Genomic DNA, 17,690 nt, shown 5'->3' with positions numbered 1-17,690 from the left:
AGCACGTGATTTAAAAAAAGAAAAACAAATGAGGTTACTTATCTTCTTTCCTTAAACTTCTGAAGTGCCTGTAATTGAAAGTCCAAACCAAAGGTTAATTCCCAAGGAATACCTTAAAATGTTTATTCCAAAACAAAAGGAAACCTGCTTACACACTTGTTACTTGCCTTTGTTACCTGCACGCACAGGTTCTTAAAGGGACATAAGAACATAAGCAATGGGAACAGGAGTAGGCCATTCGGCCCCTCAAACCTGCTCCACCATTCAATAAGATCATGACAGATCTGCACCAGACCTCAACTCCTCTTTCATGCCAGCTCTGCATAACCCTCAACTCCCTGATATTTCAAAAATCTATCTACATCGTCTTTAAATGCTTTCAGTGATCTAGCCTCCACAACTCTCTGACGTAGAGAATTCCAGACATTCACTACCCTCTGAGAGAAGAAATTCCTTTGCATCTCAGTTTTAAAAGAGTGTACCCTTATTCTGTATCTATATCCCCTAGTTCGAGATTCTACTACTAGTGGAAACATCTTCTCAACAGCTGCCCTATCAAACCCCTTCAGAATTGTATACGTTTCGACAAGATCACCCCTCATTCTTCAAAACTCTAATGAATAGCCGTTCTTGATAAGTCAACCCCTTCATCCCAGGAATCAGCCCAGTGAATCTCTTTTGAACTGCCTCCAATGCCAGTATACCTTTTCTTAAATACAGGAACCAAAACAGTACTCCAGGTGTGGCCTTACCAACACCCTGTACAGTTGTAACAAGACTTCCCTGTTTTAAAATGCCAACCCCCTAGCAATAAAGGCCAAAATTCCATTTACCTTATTACTTACTTCTTGCACCTGCATGCTAACTTTTTGTGTTTCATGCACAAGGGCACCCAGATGCCTCTGTGCTGCACTTTTTGGAGTCTCTTTCCGTTTAAATAATAGTCTGCCTTTTGATTATTCCGACCAAAGTGCATGACCTCACACTTTCCCACATCAAACTCCATCTGCCAGGTTTTTGCCCACTCACTCAACCTATCTATATCCCCTTGCAGATTCGTTATGTCCTAATCACAACGTGCCCTTTGTATCATTCGTATCATCAGAAAATTTGGATGTATCGCACTCTGCCCCCTCCTCCGAGTCATTAATATAGATAGTAAATAATTGAGGCCCTGGGACTGATCCTTGTGGCACTCCACTGGTTAAGTCTTTCCAACCTGAAAAAGACCCATTAATCCCGACTCTGTCTTCTGTGTGTTAACCAATCCTCAACCCATGCTAATACATTACCCCCAATACAGTGAGCTCCTATCTTGTACAATAATATTTTATGTGCATCCTATCGAATACCTTCTGGAAATCTAAATACACTACATCTACTGGTTCCCCTTTATCAACTCTGCTTGTTATATCCTCAAAGAGCTCCAGCAACTTTGTCAAACATGATTTCCCTTTCACTCTGTTTGTTTACGTTAAGCTTTTCTAAATGTCCTGTTATTTCATCCTTCATAATGGCCTGTAGCATTTTCACAAAGACCGATGTTAGGCTGACTGGGCTATGGTGTCCTGCTTTTTGTCACCCTCCCTTCTTGAACAGGGCATCACATTAGCAGTTTTCCAATCTGCTGGGACCCTCCCGGAATCCAGTGACTTCTGGAATATTTTAACCAATGCCTCCACTATCTCTGCAGCCACTTCCTTTAAATTTCCTTGGATGGAGACCATCAGGTCCTGGCGACGTGTTTGCCTTTAGTCCCATTAGTTTGTCGAATACCTTGTCCCTCGCGATAGAGATTGCAACAAGACCTTTCCTCCCAATAGCTCCTTGCTTCTCTGACATATGTGGGATGTTTATAGTGTCCTCCACCATGAAGACCAATGCAAAATATTGGTTTAAATTATCTGCCATTTCCCTGTTCCCCATCATCAATTCTCCAGTCTCATCCTCAAAAGGTCTCATGTTCACTTTAGGTACTGTCTTTCTTTTTATATACCCATAGAAGCTCTTGCTGTTCGTTCTTATATTTCTTGCCAATTTACTTTCATAATCAATTTTGTCCCTCTTTATTAGTTTTTTAGTCATCTGTGGCTGGTTCCTAAAAAATTCCCAAGCCTCTTGCCTACCACTAGTTTTTGCTGTTTTGTATGCCGAGGTTTTAGATTGCATATTCTCATTGACCACCTTTGTTAACCGTGGGTGGTTCATCCTCCTCATTGATTCAGAACACTAGGACTTCATACCTTTCACTGCACATCATCTTTTACCTGGGGGACGTAATAACACAATAAGCTGCCAAAACTAATTGCTTCCCATAGATCCAGAACTTAACTTTACAGAAGATTGAATTGACAGAGGCACACTCAATAATCACATGCACAGTCTCATATCCCAATGCACCCATATGAATTCTTACAATGAGTTATAAACTCAAAGTGCCAGAGAACACATTAAATATCACACACATGAGTTATTAATGGAAGCTTCCTTTGCATTCTCCATTCTTGCAACATTCATCTTGACAACTTTAAACTTAGTCAGAAGCAAGAAAAATAAATAAATTACATGAGTTAATTTTATTCTTTTTTCCTACAGTTGCTATTATCTTTCTTTTTCCAGAAATCAATAACCCCCCTAGTCCTCCTTATCAGCTGGGGGATCTGGTGCTCTCTCTTCCTCTAGCTGTGTTACTTATCCCTTCACAACTGTTTTACACCCACTTCAAAACAGAGCGAGAGGAGAGTGTTAAACAGCTTCATAACAGAGCGAGAGGAGAGCAGTCCCAGAGCTTCAAAACAGAGCAAGAGGGGAGTGATCCCAGAGCTTCAAAACAGCGTGAGAGCAGAGCGGTCTGAGAGCTCCTAAACACCACGAGAGGAGAGTGATCCCAGAGATTCAAAACAGCGCGAGAGGAGAGCGGCCTGAAAGGTTCAAAACAATGTGAGAGGAGAGCGGTCTGAGAGTTTCAAAACAGGGCGAGAGGAGAGCGGTACGAGAGCTTCAAAACAGAGCAAGAGGAGAGTGGTCAAAGAACTTCAAAACAGGGCGACAGGAGAGCGGTCTGAGAGGTTCAAAACAGAGCAAGAGTAGAGCGGTCTGAGAGCTCCTAAACACCACGAGAGGAGAGTGATCCCAGAGATTCAAAACAGCGTGAGAGCAGAGCGGTCTGAGAGCTCCTAAACACCACGAGAGGAGAGTGATCCCAGAGATTCAAAACAGCGCGAGAGGAGAGCGGCCTGAGAGGTTCAAAACAATGTGAGAGGAGAGCGGTCTGAGAGTTTCAAAACAGGGCGAGAGGTGAGCGGTCCGAGAGCTTCAAAACAGTGTCAGAGGAGAGCGGTCCAAGAGCTTCAAAAGAGTGAGAGAGGAGAGCGGTTCAAGACCTTCAAAAGAGTGTGAGAGGAGAGCGGTCCGAGAGTTTCAAAACAGGGTGGGAGGAGAGCGTTCTGAGAGTTTCAAAACAGGGTGGGAGGAGAGCGTTCTGAGAGTTTCAAAACATGGCGGGAGGAGAGCGGTCCGAGAGCTTCAAAACAGAGCAAGAGTAGAGAGGTCCAAGAGCTTCAATACAGTGTGAGAGGAGAGTGGTCCAAGAGCTTCAAAACAGTGTAAGAGGAGAGCGGTCCGAGACCTTCAAAACAGAGCGAGAAGAGAGTGGTCCAAGAGCTTCAAAACAGAGTGAGAGGAGAGCGGTCCGAGAGTTTCAAAACAGAGTCAGAGGAGAGCTTTCTGAGAGCTTCAAAACAGTGTCAGAGGAGAGCGGTGCGAGAGCTTCAAAGCTGGACGAGAGGAGAGCGGTCTGAGAGTTTCAAAACAATGTGGAGGAGAGCGGTCCGAGAGCTTCAAAACAACACGAGAGGAGAGTGGTCCGAGAGCTTCAAAATAGAATGACAGGACAGCGGTCCGAGAGCTTCAAAACAGAGTCAGAGGAGAGCGGTCTGAGATCTTCAAAACAGAGCGAGAGGAGAGTGGTCCGAGAGCTTCAAAACAGAGCGAGAGGAGAGTGGTCCGAGAGCTTCAAAACAGAGTGACAGGACAGCGGTCCGAGAGCTTCAAAACAGAGTCAGAGGAGAGCTGTCCGACAGCTTCAAAGCTGGGCGAGAGGAGAGCGGTCTGAGAGTTTCAAAACAATGTCGAGGAGAGCGGTCTGAGAGATTCAAAACTGGGCGAGAGGAGAGCGGTCTGAGAGTTTCAAAACAATGTCGAGGAGAGCAGTCTGAGATCTTCAAAACAGAGCGAGAGGAGAGTGGTCCGTGAGCTTCAAAACAGAGTGACAGGAGAGCGGTCCGAGAGCTTCAAAACAGCATGAGAGTAGAGCGGTCCGAGAGCTTCAAAAGACAGCTAGAGGAGAGTGATCTGAGAGCCTAAAAACAGAGCGAGAGGACAGTGGTCCGATAGCTTCAAAACAGAGCAAGAAGAGAGCTGTCCAAGAGCTTCAACACAGTGTAAGGGGAGGGCGGTCCGAGAGCTTCAAAACAGAAAGAGAGGAGAACGGTGCAAGAGCTTCAAATCAGAGCGAGAGGAGAGCGTTCAAAGAGCTTCAAAACTCTGTGAGAGGACAGCGGTCCGAGAGCTTCAAAACAGAGCGAGGGGAGAGTGTTCCGAGGGCTTCAAAACAGAGCGAGAGGAGAGTGTTCCGAGAGCTTCAAAACAGAGCGAGAGGAGAGTGTTCCGAGGGCTTCAAAACAGAGCGAGAGGAGAGTGTTCCGAGAGCTTCAAAACAGAGCGAGAGGAGAGTGGTCCAAGAGTTTCAAAACAGAGCGAGAGGAGAGTGTTCCGAGAGCTTCAAAACAGAGCGAGAGGAGAGCGATCCGAGAGCTTCAACACAGCGTGAGAGGAGATTCGTTCAAAAGGTGAAGTCACACGGGATCAGAGGCAAGCTGGCAAGATGGATACAGAACTGGCTCCGTCATAGAAGACAGAGGGTAGCAGTGGAAGGGTGCTTTTCTGAATGGAGGGCTGTAACTATTTGTGTTCCGCAGGGATTAGTGCTGGGACCTTTGCTGTTTGTAGTATATATAAATGATTTGGAGGAAATTGGAGCTGGTCTGATTAGTAAGTTTGCGGACGACGCAAAGGTTGACGGAGTTGCGGATAGTGATGAGGATTGTCAGAGGATACAGCAGGATATAGATCGGTTGGAGACATGGGTGGAGAAATGGCAGATGGAGTTTAATCCAGACAACTGTGAGGTAATGCATTTTGGAAGGTCTAATGCAGGTGGGAAGTATACAGTAAATGGCAGAATCCTTATTGACAGGCAGAGAGATCTGGGTGTACAGGTCGACAGATCACTGAAAGTGGCAACGCAGGTGGATACGGTAGTCAAGAAGGCATACGGCATGCTTGCCTTCATCGGTCGGGGTGTAGGGTATAAAAATTGGCAAGCAATGCTGCAGCTGTACAGAACCTTAGTTAGGCCACAAATGGAATATTGCATGCAATTCTGGTCGCCACACTACCAGAAGGATGTGGAGGCTTTGGAGAGGGTACAGAAGAAGTTTACCAGGATGTTGCCTGGTCTGGAGGGTATTAGCTATGAGGAGAGGTTGGATAAACTCGGATTGTTTTCAGTGGAACGACGGAGGTGGAGAGGTGACCTGATAGAGGTTTACAAAGTTATGAGTGGCATGGACAGCGTAGTCAGAAGCTTTTTCCCAGGGTGGAAGAGTCAGTTACTAGGGGACATAGGTTTAAGGTGTGAGGGGCAAAGCTTAGAGGGGATGTGCGAAGCAAGTTTTTTGCACAGAGGGTGGTGAGTGCCTGGAACTTGCTGCTGGCGGAGGTGGTGGAATCAGGTATGATAGCGACGTTTAAGAGGCATCTTGATAAATCATTGGAATGGATGGGAATAGAGGGATACGGACCCTGGATGTGCGGAAGGTTTTAGTTTATACAGGCATCATGATTGGCGAAGGCTTGGAGGGCCGAATGGCCTGTTTCTGTGTGGTACTGTTCTTTGTTCTCTTGTTCTCTGGTCCTAGAGCTTCTAAACAGTGTGAGAGGAGAGTGGTCCGAGAGATTCTAAACCACACAAGAGAGTGGTCCGAGAGCTTCTAAACAGTGCAAGTGGAGAGCGGTCCAAGAGATTCAAAACAGCGCGAGAGGAGAGCGGTCTGAGAGCTTCAGAACAAATCAAGAGGAGAGCAGTCCGAGAGCTTCAAAACAGCGCAACAGGACAGTGGTCCCAGAGCTTCTAAACAGCGCGAGAGGAGAGTGGTCTGAGAGCTTCTAAACAGCGCGAGAGGAGAGTGTTCTGAGAGCTTCTAAACAGCGCGAGAGGAGAGTGTTCTGAGAGCTTCTAAACAGCGCGAGAGGAGAGTGTTCTGAGAGCTGTGACTGGGGCTCTGTCGATGAGTGCACCACATTCGGAGAAGAAATAAAGGTGCCATCATCGTGAAACAGGTAAGTTATTGGTCAGTGAGTATTTTGTTATTTTTCTCATTTATCTTTCAAAACTCAGCTAATTTATCAGTAATTGTAAGGTTTTATTAGTATTAGTAAAGTTTACTTGTGGTAATAAAGCTTATTGGGAGTAGGGTAAGGTCTACAAGTTTTTTTTATAGAATAAAGTAATGTTTTTTAGGGAATCAAGATCCCGCATGTAAATAATCTCTAATTTTTAAGGGATTATATTAAGGCAAGTCATGGCATGGCAGCTCAGCAGCATGGAGTGTGCCTCGTGTGCAATGTGGGAAGTCAGAGGCACTTCCAGAGTCCAGGGTGAACACGTGTGCAGGAAGTGTCTCCAGCTGCATCTACTCAAAATCCACATTTCAGAGCTGGAGGTGTGGGTGGATTCGCATCTGCGATTCTGAGATCAATGTGGATAGCATGTTTAGTGAGTTGGCCACACCGCAGGCAAATGCTACAAAGGCAGAATGGGAATGTGTGACCATGAGGCAGAGTAGAGGAAGGCAGGTAGTGCAGGAGTCCCCTGTAGCTATCCTCCTCTCCAACAGATATACTGCTTTGGATATTGTTGTGGTAGATGGCTCAGGGGAAAGCAGCAAGAGCCAAGTTCATGGCACCATTGGTGGCTCTGCTGCACAGAAGGGGAGGAAGAAGAGTGGCAAGGCTATAGTGATAGGGGATTGCATCATCAGGGGAGCAGGCAGGCATTTCTGCGGCCACAAAAGAGACTCCAGGATGGTAAGTTACCTCTTTGGTGGTCGGGTCAAGGATGTCTCTAAGTGGCTGCAGGGCATTCCGAGAGCCGAGGGCGAGCTGCCAGTTGTCATGGTACATACTGGTACCAACAGCATAAGTAAAAAAAATGAAATGAGGTCCTCCAAGCAGAAAATAGGGAGTTAGGATGTACATTAAAAAGTACGACTTCAAAGGTAATAATCTTTTCTGGCCATGCGGGTCATCCTCTCGGCCTACGCTGATGACGTGCTCCTCATGGTCACAGATCCCATTTACTTGCGGAGGATGCGCGACTGGCAGCAGACCTTTTCTGCCTCGTCCTCCGCGAGGATGAATTGGGAGAAATGTTCCGGACTCCTGGTGGGTCAGTGGTGGGTGGACTCCCTGCTGGAGGAGATGACACCATTTGCGTGGAGCACCACGCACCTCCTCTATCTGGGAGTCCACCTTAGCCCCGCTGAGGAAGCCTGGCTGGCAAACTGGCAGGTGTTGGACATGAAAGTCACCGCTCGGCTGGGGCGCTGGACAGGACTGCTCCGAGTGCTTTCCTACAGGACCTGAACACTGGTCATAAACCAACTGGTGGCCTCTATGTCGTGGTACCGGTTGGTCACTTTGGCCCCGCTCCCTGCATTTGCCAACAAGATCCAGAAGAAACTCGTTGATTTCTTCTGGGGCAAGAGGAAACATTGGGTCTCTGCCGCGGTCCTGAGTCTCCCGATTGAGGAGGGCGGCCAGTCGCTGGTGTGCATCCGCACCCAGGCTGCGACTCTCCACCTTCGGACCCTGCAGAGATACCTGTACTTCGAGCGTCCTCCTAGATGGTGTGCGCTGGCGACGTATTTTTTCCACCAGTGTCACTGCCTTCAAGACGATACGCAGCTCCCAGTGGAGTCCATTAGCTGCGCTTCTCTGAGCGAGTTGCCTGTCTTTTACCAGGATCTATTCCGAGTCTGGAACATGGTCGCCTCTAGTCATGGCACTCCCCCGCGGGCGGAGGTGAGCGCCTCGTCTGTCCGGGCGGCCGACTCCGGGGATGGCCGGCGGGTGGAAGAGTAGACGAAACACCCGGGACGCCCCTCACTGTGGGTGGCGAGGGGGCTCGAGAGTGTGGAACGCTCACGGCCGAGCTGACCCCCGCATGGCCAGAACTGCTCATTGGACCCAGGCCCCGAAACCCTCCTCGGGAACCGGTCCTGCACAACCCGAGCTGCCTGTCGGAAATGCCCTCCGTGCCATTTCAATTGGTGCGGAGGGGTTTCCTGTACGAGCTGCTCCTGCACACTCTCCACTTCCTCGCCCTCGTCAGCCGGCCGGACACGCCCTGGTGGTCCGCATTGCCATCTGGAGGCGAGGGGAAACCCCGATGGAGGTCTCTCTATGTGGGAGTCTTCCCCCTTTACATCAGGGACCTGGGGTGGAGGGTGTTGCACAGGGCAGTCCCATGCAATAGACTTTTAAGTAGGTTCACGGACTCCCCGGACACCTGTACGTTCTGCGGCCTGGATGAGTCCATGTTCCATGTGTATATGGAGTGTGCGAAGTTGCAGCCCCTCTTTGAGTATCTGATGGGGCTGCTCCTCAAGTTCTGGCTGCACTTCAGCCCCACGCTCCTGATCTTTGGGCACCCAGTGCGGAGGGGCGTGGGCCGGGAGGAGGATCTCCTCATCGGTCTGCTCCTGGGCCTGGTCAAGGTGGCAATTCACAGGTCCAGGCTGCGGGCCGACGGGGGGGCCGTCCTTCCCAATTGCTTGCCCCTCTTCCGCAGTTACGTTCGTGCCCAGGTGTCCCTGGAGACGGAGCATGCAGTGTCCGCTGGTATGTTTGAGGCCTTCTGCGACCGGTGGGCACCGCAGGGACTGGAGTGCATTGTCAATGCCGAAAATGGCATTTTAATTTTAGTTTTTGTTTATTTCTGTTTTCAATAAAGTGATTTTAAAAATATAAGTATGTATATAAAGGGGGCCTGAGCAATAAAGGCCCCCTCAGCATGAAAAATTTAAAAGGGGCCTGGGGTATAAAGGTCACCTTATAAAAAGGAAAAGAAAAAAAAAGGAAAAAAAAAAACGGGGTTAGATCCAGAGTAAAAAAAAAGAAAAAAGAAAAAAAAAGGTAATAATCTCAGGATTACTACCAGTGCCATGTGCTAGCAGGAGCAGAAATAGAGGATACATCAGATGAATGCATGACTGGAGAAATGGTGCACGTGGGAGGGATTCAGATTCCTGGGACATTGAGACCGGTTCCAGGGAAGGTGGGACCAGTACGGGCTGTATGGGTTGCATCTGGGCAGGTCCAGGAACAAATTCCTCAGGGAGTGGAGCAAGTGCTGTCAGGGAGGGTTTAATCTAAAATGGCGGTGGTATGGGAAACTGAGCAGGGAGACAGAGGAGGGGGAAACAAGGTAAGAAGCAAAAGTGGAAGGCAGAAAAAACAAGGGCAAGAAACAAATGGGGCCATAGTGCAAAATGAAGTTAAGATGACTAACAGTGTTAAAAAAGACAAGTCGAAAGGCATTGCGTCTTAATGTGTGGAGCATTCACAATAAGGAAGATGAATTAACAGCGCAAATAGATATAAACGGTTATGACATAGTTGCGGTTACAGAGACATGGCTGCAGGGTGACCAAGGATGGGAACTGAACTTCGAGGGGTATTCAATATTTAGGAAGAACAGGCATAATGGGAAAGGAGGTGGGGTAGTACTGTTAGTAAAGGAGGAAATCAATGCAATAGTGAGGAAGGATATTGGCTCAGAAAATCCTGATGTGGAATCTGTATAGGTGAAGCTAAGAAACACCAAGGGGCAGAAGATGTTGGTGGATGTTGTCTATAGGTCTCCATTCAGTAGTGGAGATGTAAGGGATAGCATTAAACAGGAAATTAGAGATGCATTCAATAATGGTACAACTGTAACCATGGGTGACTTTTATCTACATATAGATTGGTCAAACCAAATTAGCAATAATACTGTGGAAGAGGATTTCATGGAGTGTGTACGTGACAGTTTTTTTAGACTAATATACTGAGGAACCAACTGGAGAACAGGTTATCCTAGACTGGGTATTGTGCAATGAGAAAGGATAAATTAACAATCCTGTTGTGCGGGATCCCTTGGGGAGGAGCGACCATAACCTGATAGAATTCTTCATTAAGATGGAGAATGAAGTAGTTGAATCTGAAACTAGGGTCCTGAATCTAAATCAAGGAAACTATGAAGGTATGAGGCACGAGTTGGCGATGGTGGATTGGGGAACTTTACTGAAATGGTTGACGGTGGATAGGCAATGCATAATATTTAAAGAACGAGTGCATGAATTACAACAATTATTCATTCCTGTTTGGCACAAAAATAAAACCAGAAAGGTGGCTCAACTGTGGCTTACAAAAGAAATTAGGGATACTATTAGATCCAAATGGGAGAGGCATGTAAAATTGCCAGAAAAAGCAGCAAGTCTGAGGATTGGGAGCAGTTTAGAATTCAGCAAAGAAGGAGAAAGAGGTTGTTTAAGTGGGGGGAATAGAGTACGAGAGTAAACTTGTGGGGAACATAAAAAATGACTGTAAAACCTTCTTTCAATATGTCAAGAGAAATAGATTAGTGAAGACAAATGTACATCCCTTACAGTCAGAAACGGGGGAAAGTATAATGGGAAACAAAGAAATGGTAGAACGATTAAACACATACTTTGGTTATGTCTTCACAAAGGAGGACACAAATAACCTCCCAGTAATGTTAGAGAACCAAGGGTCGAATGAGAGGGAGGAACTGAAGGAAATCAGTATGATTAAAAAATAGTGCTAGTGAAATTAATGGGGCTAAAGGCTGACAAATCCCCAGGGCCTGATAATCTACATTTCAGAGGACTAAAGGAAGTGGTCCTGGAAATATTAGATGCATTGGTGGTCCTCTTCCAAAATTCTATAGACTCTGGAGCAGTTCCTACAGATTGGAGGGTGGCAAATGTAACCCCACTGTTTAAAAAGGAGTGAGAGGAAAAATAGAGAATTACAGACCAGTTGGCCTTACATCAGTAGTGGGGAAAATGTTAGAGATTATTATAAAGGATGTGATAACAGAACACCTGGAAAGCATAAACGGGATTGGGCAAAGTCAGCATTGGTTTACGAAAGGGAAATCGTGCTTAACAAATCTACTGGATTTGATGGTCCAACTACTAGAATAGATAAGGGAGAACCAGTGGATGTGGTGCATTTGGATTTTCAGAAGGATTTTGATAAGGTCCCATATAAGAGGTTAGTGTGCAACATTAAAGCACATGGGATTGGGGGTAATATACTGACATGGATGGAGAAATGGTTGCCACAGGAAACAGAAAGTAGGAATAAATACGTCTTTTTCCGGGTGGCAGGCAATGGCTAGTGGGATACCACAGGTATAAGTGCTTGGGCCCCAGCTATTCACAGTATATATTAATGACTTGGGTGAGGTAACTAAATGTAACATTTCCAAGTTTGCAGATGACACAAAGCTAGGGGGGAATGTGAGCCATGAGGAGGATGCAAAGAGGCTCCAATGTGATTTGGACAAGTTGGGTGAGTGGGCAAATGCATGGCAAATGCAGTATAACATGTATAAATATGAGTTTATCCACTTTGGTTGCAAAAACAGAAAGGCAGATTATTATCTGAATGGTGGTAGATTGGGAAAGGGTGAGGTGCAACGAGATCTGGGTGTCCTTGTACACCAGTCGCTGAAAGCAAGCTTTCAGGTGCAGCAAGCAGTTAGGAAGGCAAATGTATGTTGGCCTTATTTGCAAGAGGATTTGAGTACAAGAGCAAGAATGTCTTACTGCAGATATACAGGTCCTTGGTGAGACCACATCTGGTGTATTGTGTGCAGTTTTGGTCTCCTTATCTGAGGAAGGATGTTCTTGCCATGGAGGGTGTGCAAAGAATATTTACTCGGCTGATTCCTGGGATGGCAGAATTGACGTATGAGGAGAGACTGGATCAACTAGGCCGATATTCACTAGAGTTTAGAAGAATGGGAGGGGATCTCATAGAAAGCTATAAAGCTATAACAGGACTCGACAAGCTAGATGCAGGGAGGATGTTCCCGATGGATGGGGTGTCCAGAATCAGGGGTCACAGTCTCAGGATATGGGTATGCCATTTAGAACTGAGATGAGGAGAAATGTCTTCATTCAGAGGGTGGTGAACCAGAGGAATTCTCCACCGCAGAAGGCAGTGGAGGCCAAGTCATTAAATATATTCAAGAAGGAGATAGATATATTTCTTAATGCAAAAGGAATCAAGGGATATGGAGAAAAATCAGCAACAGGGTATTGAATTAGATGATCAGTCACAATCTTTTTTGAATGGCAGAGCAGGCCTGAAGGGCCGAATCACCTACTCCTGCTCCTATTTTCTATGTGTCCATGTTTAGCTTCTTATCTCTCTCATCAAGCTCCTGACTAACTTTTACTGTCTTGGCTTCATAATTCCTATGCTGATGCTGATGTGCCATCACCCAAACTGTTGTTTCCAAGCTTTGCCGACACATAGACATCTGTGTCCACTCTTTAGCCCCATATACCTGTTCACCCCCTCCAGGCTGATCTGTACTCACCTCTGTTTTAGAGGCAAATTCACTGCCACGCATTTCGTGACAACCCATCCAAAACCTGGTTAGATTTTTCTTTCAGGGTACCTGATCGTGGTCGCCAGCTGTAAGACTCTTAAAATGTGGGTCTCTCTTACCTCTAAGGTCCTGACTCCAAACCGATTATCAATTGCACGATGCAGACTTTGGACACAATTTGGACTTTAATTGGAACACCTTTATTAACTCACCAGGCAATAGTATATACTTAGAACATGTGTTGCTGAGTAGACCAGCATATAAGGCTTGTTCCCAGGTGGTCAGGACTGCTGAATGACTTCTCCCACACAATTTCCTATGACTGACCAAGTCACACGTCCCAGCTGCAGCAACAATGTCCTTGTGAGCTATGGTTTTATATACATTTCTGACCCCAGACCCTTGACATATAAGGTAAAGTTATGAAGTGGTCCATCCGATTGGGATTCAGTGTCTTATTAATCCCACCCTGGCTGTGGAAGACCACCTGCATGTGGTCATATCCTGTGCTCAGCAGGAGGAGTTCTTAGGTGCTTACCAACCAAACTTTGATATCTGTATCTTGATAAGGCAAGAAGGAAACCATTCACACAGATTTCAAAAGGTCAATGTCCGTGAGTGTGATTGTAGACAGGCTGTTTGATGTTGTAACAGCCCAGGCTACCACACCAGTGGCATGTCCTGACTCATCTGTCTGGGTGTGTATGTGTGGGAGTGCTTGATCAGTTACCCTTTTATTTTTAATATGTCCAATATGAACCCCAGTGATGATGTGTTCGGTCAGGATTCCTCTCCCTTCATCCTGATGTCCTTCGCCTCCACGTTTTTCCCACATGGTGAGCTCAACACACTGATCCACACCACAACTGGTTATATTTTAGTAATGAACAAAAATGCAGCAGATATTAACAAATGTCTCACAGCAGAACAAAAATACAAGAGATATCCAAATGACACTTTTTTTTAATTTCTGCTACTGGGGGCAATAGGAAGATTGGGAGCAGCCAGTTCGGAATTGTGGACCCATTTAAAGGCAGATGCAGGTGAGACTATATCAGATAATAAGGAAGAGACAGACTTGTTTGTATCCATTTTCACAGTGGAAGAGCAGAAAATAGACAAATGAATGAACGGATACCAGCTAACTCAAAAATGATGCAAGGTGAGGAGCTTGGCAAAAAATTATCATGGAAATAATGGAAATTAAGACAAATAAATCTCCAAGCCCTCGTGGTTTCCACCCAGGGTATTTCAAAAAAATGGGTTAGGAAATTACAGGAGTGTTGGTCATAACTCCACAAAGCTCTCCAGTGTTAGGAAATGTGGGAAGGTTGCTGGAGTCTGTCTGCAGGGACAGAGTGACTGCACTGCACAGAGATTCAGCATGGATTTGTGAGGGCTAGGTCACATCTGACTGTTCTACTTGACTTTTTGAGGAGATCACTAACATGGTGGAAAGGGACGTGTCTATGTATGGTGTCTATATGGACAGCCAAGAGGTATTTGAAAAGGTGTTGCATGAGATTATTACTGAACATGAAAGCTCAAGGTAACATGGGTTGTTAATCTGTTGGGAGTTAAGAGACTGAGAACAGGAACAAGTCTGCCACGCGAATGCACTCTGATTGACGGAAATTTACAACAGTTGTTTATCTAGGGATCTGCACTGGGGCCTCAGATTTTCTTAGCCATATATATTAGTGGATAAAGGAATATGGAGCTGTATGTCCAAGTTTGCTGATGACACGGAGGTTGTGTAGATGAGAGCAGCAAATTACAAATGCCAATAGACAGATAAAGTGAGTGGGCAACTCTGTGGCAAATGGAGTTCAATATGGGGAACCGGCAGGTCATTCATGATAGAGCAAAGAAAGAGCAACCAGAATATTTTCTTAATGGTGAGAATCTAGGAAGTGTAGAAGTCTAATGGAATCTTGATGGTCATGTGAGTAACAGCTAGGGAGTAAGAACAAAGTGTAATCAAGACGGATACTCAAATATTGACCTTTGTAGTGAAGAAAGAAAGACTTTTGAAGAGTAGCCACTATGGTAATGTAAAAAAAAGACACGGCAGCCAACATGGCCCCACAAACAGCATTGGGATAATCCAGATAATGATTTTGGTTCAGGGATGAATATTAGCCAGGATACCAGGGAGAACTCCTCTGCTCTTCAAAATAGTGCCTTGGAGCATTTTATATTATCCTGATAGGGCAGATGGGCCTTAGCTTCATATGAAAGATGGTACCTCAATACTGCAGCACTCCTTCAGTACTACATTAGAATGTCAGCTTACATTATACGCTGAAGTGTCTGGAAAGGGACTTAAGCTCATAACCTCCCAACTCGAAGGTGATAGTGTTGTCACTGAGCCACAGCTGTGAAAGAAACAGAATACAAAAGTGAGGCAATTGTGCTTCAGTTGTACACAGCCTTGATCAGATCCCATCTGGAGTATTGCATTCAGTTCTGTATACTGTACATCAGGATGAATACCTAGAATTGGGAGGGTTGCAGCGTACATTTACCAGAATGATGGGTTAAATTCTGAGGACAGATTGTATAACCTTGGCATGTATTCTCTTGAGTATAGATGATTGAGGGGTGTTCTAATCAATATTTTTAAATGAGGAAAGGATTCAATAGAGTAGATGGAGAGAAAATATTTATTTTAATGGGGGAGTCCTGAACAAGGGTGTAATTTAAAATTAGTGCTAGGCCGTTCAGGGGTGATGTCAGGAATTATTTCTTCACACAAATGGTTGTGGAAATCTGGAACTCTTTCCCCCAATAGGCTGTGAATGCTGGAGCACAATTGAAATGTTATGGGTCACGGTTGATAGATCTTTTGGGGGGTAAGCATATCAATGGGGATATGGAGCAAGGCCAGGTAAATGGAGTTGAAATATAGAACAGACAGATCTAATTGAATGGTGGAGTAAACTCATGGGCTGAATGGTCTCCTCATGTTCCGATGTTCCTATTCATTTACCTTTAATTTAAAAACAAATCAAGGTGCAAATAAAGAAGATATGACAGTTAAATAGGAGGGGAAGAGTGAACAGAGACTGCTGAAAAGTGAGGAAGTTAGGCTTTACTTTTAAAGAGTCAAAGAGATAGTTTCTGGGGAGATCTCTAAAGCTGGAGAGAAAAGTAGGAAGGGGGGAGTTTAGCAAAAGAATCCCAACGTGTAGACTTTCGAGGCTGAATGGTGACGGAGCAGAGAGGGAAAAGAGGCCAGAATAGGATGACCAAATGACAGGGACCGGGATGTAGAGTGGGGAAGGTTGCAGAGGTAGGGTAGAGGAGGATTTGGAAGTGAGGATCAAGATTTCCAGTTGGATTGTTAGGGGCCAGAGAACCATTTGCGGCTGGAAAACAATGGGGTGATGGGTGAGCAAGACTCAGACAGGGTCAGTGCCGTGTTGGGCACCGCCTGGCTACCGTCTGGGGAGAGAATCAACAGGATATTTCACCCGATTGCACTGTCTGTGTCCTCTTCTCCTGTGATGTTCCATGTCGGATCTAAAGGTAAAGGAATGGACGTCTCGTTGAGGGTAGCTGTTTATTTTGTGTAATTTTTACGATATGTGAGAGAGTAAACCTTTAACTGAAGGAGGAAGATTTCGGCAGTTTTCAGCTGTGAGTCGGATGTGGTTTTGGTGATGTTTGAATTGCAGTGTTGAGGGTTTTTGTAAGCGGATTGAATTGCTGTTTAGCTCTGTGTGTTTCCAATAGGCACAGTAATAGGTGGCGGCATCCGCTAGCTTTACACTGCGAATAAGCAGAACATGTTCTTTGTCTCCGTTCTTCTCTGCTGAAAACCTTTTATCGAATCCGTCATCCCGACGAACATTCCCATCGTAGTAGAGAATCCGAACGGGCTGCTGTCCCGCTGCCTGTTTGTACCAATGGATAACGGAAGCACTGACTGATTCACCCAGCTCACACGTAATTGTCGCACTTCTCCACGTTCGAACGGTGATTGACAGTTTTTTCTGTTTCAAATCCTGAGCAAAGCATCCATCTGTGGGGAAAGAAACACAAAATTACAAATACTTTTATAGTCTGAATAAAACAATTGAAACGTAAAGAATAAATCCATTTACGTGGAAAAAATGTCACGAAAACAACCCAAAAGAGCAACATGTTGCCTGTCTGAGGTGTGTGGCACTTGTATTAACATCTAGATAAAATATATAGGGCAATGACTCTAACACAACATTCCGCGTGTGACTCAACTTCCTGTTCATACTGCTCTCTCCTGGTATAAAAGTAGCATCTGACACAAGTCACGCCTTTCAGTCACACTTCCATTATTCTGTTGAAGGGTCGCTGACCTGTAATGTGCTTCTCTCCACAGATGCTGCCAGACCTGCTGAATATTTCCAGCATTTCATTTTTGTGTTTCAGACTTCTAATGATAGTATTTATTAGTTATTATGTAAAATGAAGTCTCCTTTGAATTGCACAACCACTTTTTAACAGCATTACAACAGCAAAATTTGGTTCGTTCTTGCCCTCGCATATTTAACATTGCGATACAAGGTGATCAATTCGACAGGAAATCCCAAACCAGCGACGTCCACCTTGAAGGACAGCATCACCTCTAAGCCACGGCGATTGGACTTGAACATTCCTTCAACATCACTGATTCAAAATCTTGGGGCTCCCTGCGTGACAGCACTGTGGGGGAACCTTCACCACACGCAGCAGCGACTGTGTCATCCAGATTCCCAGGTAGCTGAGTTTGGGCTTGTCGGCTGAAATATTGATGGGTCAGGAGCTCCATCCCAGTGCAATCTGACATGCTCTTTGTTCTCCTGCTCACTGTTAAACTGACAGAAAAGCGCTGGAAGGAATTTCCTGGGTGTAAAGTGTCTGTCAAAACTGAGTGATATTGTTATAACAGCAAAATACTGTGGATGCTGGAAATCTG

The 17,690-nt window shown here is 45.5% G+C and overlaps 1 gene segment (V, D, J or C); it reads right to left on the bottom strand.

The window, feature by feature from the left end:
• Positions 1–16,332: 16,332 nt before the first annotated feature.
• On the bottom strand, positions 16,333–16,939 carry LOC137370324 (immunoglobulin lambda variable 3-9-like). The segment is given in 2 exon segments: positions 16,333–16,778; positions 16,861–16,939. Coding segments are annotated over 2 exon segments (486 nt in total).
• Between the last annotated feature and the right edge of the window lie 751 nt (positions 16,940–17,690).

This window comes from Heterodontus francisci, chromosome 5 (genome assembly GCF_036365525.1).
Source record: "Heterodontus francisci isolate sHetFra1 chromosome 5, sHetFra1.hap1, whole genome shotgun sequence".
Lineage (NCBI taxonomy): Eukaryota > Metazoa > Chordata > Chondrichthyes > Heterodontiformes > Heterodontidae > Heterodontus > Heterodontus francisci.
Note: the sequence above shows the minus strand (reverse complement) of the source record. Positions and strands in the feature narration are given on the sequence as shown.